Source organism: Callithrix jacchus, chromosome 4 (genome assembly GCF_049354715.1).
Source record: "Callithrix jacchus isolate 240 chromosome 4, calJac240_pri, whole genome shotgun sequence".
Classification (NCBI taxonomy): Eukaryota; Metazoa; Chordata; class Mammalia; order Primates; family Cebidae; genus Callithrix; species Callithrix jacchus.
The window spans coordinates 41288077-41295774 of NC_133505.1; the positions used below are offsets into that span (position 1 = coordinate 41288077).

The 7698-nt window shown below is 49.5% G+C and overlaps 1 protein-coding gene across 1 annotated transcript; it reads right to left on the minus strand.

The window, feature by feature from the left end:
- Nucleotides 1-1500: 1500 nt before the first annotated feature.
- CAJA-DOA (major histocompatibility complex, class II, DO alpha) lies at nt 1501-6852 on the minus strand. The gene is made up of 5 exons (XM_002746411.6): nt 6716-6852; nt 5305-5553; nt 4595-4876; nt 4370-4505; nt 1501-4132 (listed from the first exon to the last, which is right to left on the minus strand). The coding sequence occupies exons 1-5, from the start codon at nt 6795-6797 to the stop codon at nt 4129-4131; spliced, it is 753 nt and encodes a 250-aa protein (XP_002746457.4). The 5' UTR covers nt 6798-6852; the 3' UTR covers nt 1501-4128.
- Nucleotides 6853-7698: the final 846 nt, after the last annotated feature.

Sequence of the window (7698 nt, forward strand, 5' to 3'; positions counted from 1 at the left end):
TCTCACAAAATAAGGCAGACCACAAAAGGGCAATGACTGGATACAAGAAACTCGGGGGACAGGTAAATCCTGACGAGGATGGTGAAGGGTGATCTCAGAGTGGCCGCTGTGTCATCAAGGGCAGAGTTAAGACTGGAGCAGACAGAATGTTCTGGGAGAATTATAGCTGATGATAAAATTGACAGAATAGCTGACTTGTCTGATTGTACTGCAAGGAATTTTGTGATTCATTAATAATCAGTACAAATAACAGCCAAGCAAAGGAAAACAGGACAATTAAGCACTCCAGAGAAAATGAAGTCCTCTAGGAAAGGAAGAGCAAGCATGGCTTCCTCTATGGTTTGCCATTACAGGATCACACTGATATAAACACAGTAACATAGTAAAAATACAATATAGCAAAAATTAAACATAGTAATACAGTGAACATACAATATAGTTAAAAATGACCATATAGTCATGTTAAAAGAAGGGGCATGGGAAGGGGACATGATGTTCTTTGAAGATGAAAAAACATATAAATCCCCTTCTTCCACAGCAGGAGGTAAAGAGATAAAGCTTAAAGCTGAAAACTCTTGATGTAGCGACATAAACATGTTATTTGGAATGGGAGGTTAATACCAACAGAACACATTAAAACAGTTGAAAGTTATTTTCTGTGAGGGTAAGGATATGGTGGGAGAGGGCGTTGGAGACTGGGATTTCTATGGCAAATCTTGTAGAAATGTTTGACTCGGGGCTGGGTGTGGTGGCTCACACCTGTAATCCCAGCATTTTGGGAGACAAAGGTGGGCAGATCACAAGGTCAGGAGTTCGAGACCAGCCTGGCCAACATGGCGAAACCCTGTCTCTACTAAAAATACAAAAATTAGCTGGACGCGGTGGTGGGTGCCTGTAGTTCCAGCTACTCAGAAGGCTGAGGCAGGAGAATTGCTTGAACCCAGGAGGCGGAGGTTGCAGTGAGCCGAGATTGTGCCATTGCACTAGAGTCTGGGTGACAAGAGCAAGACTCTGTCTCAAAAAAAATTGACTCTAAATTATGCATATAACATAATTTGGTTAAAAATTAAAAACCAAAGAGAGTGGATGGGAAGAGAAGATCTGCATGCAGTCCGTGCAGGACACTCTCAGAGAGTGTGACTGGGAGGAGCTTGGGTAGAAAGGAGACTGGGTCATAGGACAGACAGAGGATTTGATGTTCTCATTATATAGGAGAGATGACATGCTTGGGGACCTTTTTTGTAGGGGACCCTGCAAAAAAGGGAGAGTTTGGAAACACAGGACAGGAGACTATTGGATGCTCTAAAAGAGAGTGAAAGTCAGATCAAGAATGCAGGAGGGCAATTTGTTTTTTGAAATAAAAGACTATGTACCTTGAGACTAGAAAAAAATGTGAATATACACGCAGATGCATAAATCTAAAAGATTTGGAATTATTCCTAGAAGTTCCAGTGACTTCAGGGTAGTATATGCAACACTGAAAAAAAGCACATTTCTTGGTCAAAAGAACACAGTTTTATGACTTTATTAAGCCTTAGGACGGAGATGAGAGAAATGCCTTTCCAACGATGCACCAAGTTAACTTCTAAGCGAAAGATCAGCAGAGATCAGAGACTATTGAAAACACACATATCTCGTGATGTCTTCTGAGAAACAACTTATTCCTCTTTCTCTGAGAACAACGTGACCCTTGCCACGGGGTGAGTGCTTGGCAGCCACGTTTGTGCAGTGGGATCTCTTCCCCTGTTCTAACTACACAGGGCTGGGATGGACAGACACCTGCTCCAAGTTTGGCCGGTTATTTATTTTTCCAAGAATTTAAAATTCTGGCTGGGAGACACAGCCTCTGTGGGTTGTGAGAGTTGAAATGAAACAAACTGAGGAGTTGTGTGGACATGTTCACTGTAAAGGACAGTCAGTCCACAGAGAGAGAATACGGCTGCCATGCAGGGGGTCTAGAGAACACAGACTGCGTGGATGTGAGAGTGTCAGAGGGGCAGCTCTACCTTCTCTGGGCTTTTTGGTTCTGAGTTCTGTTCCTGGGAGGCCTGGCTAAATCCTACCCTTGGGCCCTGCGCTCCTCCCCACGTCTACATTGCAAATATCCTATACTTTGCATGTGATCACATGAAGAGGGTTTCTGTTACTGGCACACAGAAAGTTTGCCTGAGACGTTTCTCTTTCAACTTCCACCAGGGTCTTCTGGTCGTTGATTTCAACTTATTCTCTCTTAAGAAGCCCATCTAGTCCCCATAATCTCTTGGTTTCTTTCTTTTCCAAGTCCAACGGCTCACAGTTTAAAACCTCATTTTGCCCGTACTTACTTGTACCTTGATTGGCTTTGATGCCCTAACAGACCCAGGTTCTTCAGAAAGCCTTCCTAGTCCACCTCAGACCTCAGGGATCTCCCTTTCCCATGATGCCCCATGGCACCTGACTATGTCACAGGGTCCCCAGTTATCAGACCGCAGCGCAGGTCCAGAATGGCTGCATCAGTCATCCAGAGATGGTTAAAAATGACAGCCTTGACAGGGTGTGGTGGCTCATGCCTGTAATCCTTGGGAGGCCAAGGCAGGCAGATCACAAGGTCAAGAGATTGAGACCAGCCTGGCCAACATGGTGAAACCCTGTCTCTACTAAAAATACAAAAATTAGCTGGGCATGGTGGTGCGTGCCTGTAATCCCAGCTACTTGGGAGGCTGAGGCAGGAGAATCGCTTGAACCTGGGAGGTGGGGGTAGCAGTGAGCCAAGATTGCACCATGGTACTCCAGCCTGGTGACAGAGGGAGAGTCTGTCTCAAAAAAAAAAAAAGACAGCCTCCTTGTTGCCACCCCTTGCACCCCCAAGATTCTAATTCAGTAGGACTGGGTGATGCCTGTTATTTTTATATTTTATTTATTTAGAGACAGGGTCTCACTCTGTCACCCAGGCTGAGGGCAATGGCACAATCTTGGCTCTCTGCAGCCTTGAACTCCTGGGCTCAAGCACTCCTCCAGCCTCAGCCTCCCAAGTGGCTGGGAAGACAGGTGCAAGCCACCATACCTGGTTAATTTTTAAATCTTTCTTTTTAGAGATGGGGTCACTCTACGTAGCCCAGGGTAGTTTCTATCTCCTGGCCTCAAGCGATCCTGCCCCATTGGCCTCCCAAAGTGCTGGGATTACAGGAGTGCACCTCTGCACTAGGTACTGTACTTTTAGAGGGATCCTGAGCAGTTCTTATGTGCATTCTGGTTTAAAAATCGTCATCTGTACTGCTCATTCTGGTCTTGACATAAGCTACCTGGTATGGTGACTTATTCTCTTTGTATGTTTTTGATTTTGTTCACAGAAAAGTAGACTAAAATCTTCTAGGCCACATAAAGAGTGTCCCGGTGGACCTCCTCTCTAACCAGATACTCTGCAGACCAACTCTACCGCCTCCTACCTATCATGACTGCCCCCATTGAGGGAAGTGGCCACCACATGCAAGCCTTGGACCTCTCTTTGCCATGCATGGGACTCTAGGGAATGTAGAAAAAAGAAATAACATCCTGGCAGGATACCAATGGCCTCTTCATACAGAGTAAACCCAGGCAGGAGTGGAGTCCCCATGAGCCTGTCCTGTCCCAGTGCCCTTCAGACCTGTCATTAGCTGAGAAGGTTGTGAGGAACAGGAGACTCTATCCCTTTCAGGGCAAACCTGAACTCAGGAGGCATATTTTATGAAGTCCACGTGAAATGGCTCATTCACAAAGCAACACACAATGGGCCAAACGGAGCAAGACACAGCCGTACGGGCCCCAGGACAGCTGCTAATCCCCAGCACCACACGCCTCACCTCTGGGAAAACTGGCCGAGACCTAAAAAGGACACAGTGTAAACACTACCAAAGCATTTAGTGCAGCCAGAGCTTCGGGTAGAGCAAGAATGTGTGCGTGTGTCGAAGGGGAAAGGGAAGCGACTGGGTATCCCACGAACCTGCCATGAATACTGGGCCCAAAAAGGAGGGGACCTATAGGAAAAGTTTGATCCCACTCAAAGTCAGCACAGCGAGATGCATTTAAAGGATGCTGAGCACTCAGGGGCTGTCACGAACCCACGAGGATCTGCAGCGTGTCTCCCACAAGCCGTTGCTCTCAGAAGAATCATTACCTAAAGTAGCAGAAACCATACGATCGAGGTTACTCAGTCTGAAGACTCTGCGATCCTATCTCTGAGTGCCCACCTCTTCCAAATCCCACTCCCTCACCCCACATATTCTTCTTTCCTCCTTGCCCATTTCTTTCCTGATTTCTTTCCCCCCAACAGAATGTCTGATTCTCCACCCATGTCCTGTTCAGAGTCATCCACTTTCCTCCCTCTCCCCCCAGACTCCCGTAGCCTCTGCACCTGGGGGCACTGGACACACATATGCCCATGATGATGAGGATGGTGCCCACGAGGAAGCCCACCAAGCCAATGGCCAGGCCCAGGGCACAGACCAGGGTCTCCATGTTATCTGGCGGTGGAGTAGGCACCTGGGGCTCTGGGAGAGAAAGGAAGGAGTTGGTCGTGCCGGGAAGGACTCTAGAGTAAAGTAAATGCCAGGAGGGTGTGTGGGGAGGGGCTCCATACCCCAATGCCTGAGCAGCGGTGTGTCCAGGCCCCAGTGCTCCACCTGGCAGTCATAGACGTCCTCAGCCAAGGGCACAAAGGGCAGGTAGTGGAACTTGCGGAACGAATGGTCAGGCTGGGAGTAGAAGCTGGTCTGGGCCACTCCCTCAGTGACAGTTTGGCCATTGCGCAGCCAGGTGATATTGATCACAGGGGGGAAGATGTTGTCCACGATGCAGATGAGGACGTTGGGCTGGCCCAGCTCCACCCGGGACTTGGGGAGCACAGTCACCCGTGGAGGCACTAGGAGGAACGGGACCTGAGTCCACAGGTTCCTCCCTCACCCCAGGGGCTTACTAGAACTGGGATTAAGGGATGTGTCCCCTTCGTGGCCATCTGTGGGCAGGGGATGCTTTGGGATGGTATCCACTGGGGCAGGAGAGGAGAAAAACAGAGGGAGAGGAGACTGGGAAGGGAGTGGGGACACCAGGAGCTCCTGCATCTGACTGGTCCCTGGGCAGGAGTCCGGGTGAGAGGTGTCTTTCCTCAAGGAGAGGGGTGCCAAAGGGGTCTGGGAAGGCCTGGAGCCTCCTCGGAAAGAAAGGGACAGAGCATGACAGGTGCGGGCGCTGAGAGCATGCGCCAGAGTGATGGGGGCCTGGGAACTGGGATGGGAGGAAGTTTCCCTGGACCTTCCTGCCTGACTGGGTGGGCAGAGGGAGGGCCGGTACCGTTGATGGCCCTGGTACGGTTGGAGCGCTCCACCAGGACATCCAGATGAGCTTTGATCACGGCGATGCTGGCCAGCCCACCCTGTGGGTCAAAGCGGGCAAAGTCGCCAAACTCAGGCAGACGCCACCCGGCCTCGCTTTTCTTCAGGTCCACAGAGAACAGCTGTTCCCCATCAAACTCATGGGTGAACTGGCCCGAGGCGTCGTAAGACTGGTAGAAGGCGGGTCCGTAGGAGCCCATGTGGTCAGCTGTATGTGGTGAGTTCAGGGTTAAGGAGAGAGAAGAAAACGTGTCTGTCTCATCCACAATATGTGATTGTTGAGTCCCTAAGCCTGGGCCCTGTCCTGGGTTCTGTGTGGGGACATAGTCCTGTTCTGACACGAGGGTAGTCCTGGGAGAGGGGAAGGGAGAAGACAGGAAGAAAGACGCTCATCCCAGCACACCGCAGCCGGCACAGACACAGTGCAGGCTGGTGTATCAGGATGGAAAGAGGAGAGGCTGCCTAAAATCATGTTTGGGGCTCCAGAATTTAAATCTCGGCTGTGGTCATCTGCTCTGCCTGTGTGGTCAGGCCCTGTGTTGTGAGCTGGTGGGACTGTAGGGGTGGGATGAGGAGTGATTAAGGACAGGAGAGTGGTGGAGCTTTGCACAGAGATGCAGTGCAGGTGAGTGTGAGGGGAAACAGGCCACGGCTGGCAGGAGTAGGAATCACGGTTAGTGACCCAGAGACCAACAGGATAGAAAGAAGCAACTCAAGGCAGAAGAAGTCAGAAGTCAAGGTTCATGTCCCAACTCCTCCATCTCAGAGCATTATCACTGTCTCTTCCAGAACTGTTGTCTAGTTTTCTGGAAGTTGGGGATTAAGTTTTAATTCTTGTAGACTTCTGTGAAGTTGTTTGAGCAACAATTATTGAGGAACTAGCATGCACCCAGCACAATGGTGGGCCAGGGAAATAAAAGCAAGCAAGACAAACTAGCTGTGGACCCGCACACCAGCCCATGTCTCCTGAAGAACAAAGACAGGTAAACAGCTAACTACCAGCGTGGGCATAAACACTGCAACAGAACTGGACTTGATCAGGCACATTCTGGGCCAGGGGTGGTAGAGAAATCAGGGTGCTTGCTGGCATCTGCTGGGTAAAGGTTTGGGTCTCAGGATGGAGGAAGGAATGAGGAGAAATCTGAACATGAGCAAATGCTGAACAGGACACCTGCGCAGCTGACCGAGCTGCACCTTCACTTAGGTCCAGAGTGGATGTGACGGAGGTGAGGGGGATTGGGTGTTTCTTGGTGAAGGAAGCTGCCCATAAACCAGAGAGGGAGGGGAACAAGCATCCTCCATGCCACCTCTCATGTAACCCAATTCCATAAATCTCTGCTCCCCCCCACCCCCCTCACCCTTGGACTCACCCTTGGTGGCCCCTGCCTCCTGCAGGCTCAGGAGGGTGGTCAGGGTGTACAGCCCCAGGACCAGCCCTGCTCTGAGGGCCATTGCACTCTGGTGCTTTAATCAAATCAATCTCGGTCAATGTGGGGTGTACAGGAACAAGGCGGAAGTAAAGAGGAAGAAAACAGATTCGAGGATGGGGGAGACCCCTGCTATCTTCAGCCAATCACAGAAATTCTCTGAGTCAATGTATCTGTTGCTGGGTAAAGAGGGAAAGAGCCTGGGTGAGAAGGTGGAAGGATTCACTGGGCCCCCAGGAGAGGCCAAAGGAAATTTTGGAGGACAGGTGGGGCTGGGAACAACTGATACCACATCCTCCAAGAAGGGACCCCCGGAAGGGAGAGAAAAGGCCGTCCGAGCGCCGCGTCTATCTTGATCTGCGATGCAGGGAATCCTACTTTCCCTAGAAGCTTCTGTGGACAGATTTTGAGTTAAAAGTAAAATAAACTTTACCAATAATCTTTAAAAGGAAAACATTGGATACACAGTAGAATGAAAACCTCTTAAAACCTTAAATCACTTTCAAAAATGTTATTTTATTTTTCTCTTATTATTTCATTGTGTAAGAAAAAATATGTAATTGTTGGAGATGTTTGGTCTAAAGCAGAGTGTAAGGAGCTTCTCCGGACTCCCTGAGGAGGGCAGAGGTGCTGGTCCTCTCTGCTGGTCCCTCCAGGACGCGGGCACCTCCTCCAGGCTGCCACAGGCCGGAGGACGGCATCACCCTTGCCTTTGGCTTCCAGTTGGGCTTGGCTAATACAAGGCACTGGGAGAATTTAGTCCAGTATTAAAGAAAAAAAGAAGTGAACCTAACATCTAAGGAAACAGAAGTCTAACCAAATTAAGCCATGTGTGAAAGACCATGAAATAGATGATTTTCAACTTGGAAGGGACCTAGGAAATCATCTGGGTCTCTGGTTCCAAATGAGAGTCATCTGGTGAGTTT

Excerpts from the sequence above, each read along its gene's own strand:
- CAJA-DOA (XM_002746411.6), bottom strand. The coding sequence starts at position 6,797 with ATGGCCCTCAGAGCAGGGCTGGTCCTGGGGCTGTACACCCTGACCACC. Across the intron at positions 5,554-6,715 it reads GGAGGCAGGGGCCACCAAGG|CTGACCACATGGGCTCCTAC; the intron begins GTGAGTCCAAGG and ends CACCACATACAG. Across the intron at positions 4,506-4,594 it reads ACCGCTGCTCAGGCATTGGG|AGCCCCAGGTGCCTACTCCA; the intron begins GTATGGAGCCCC and ends TTTCTCTCCCAG.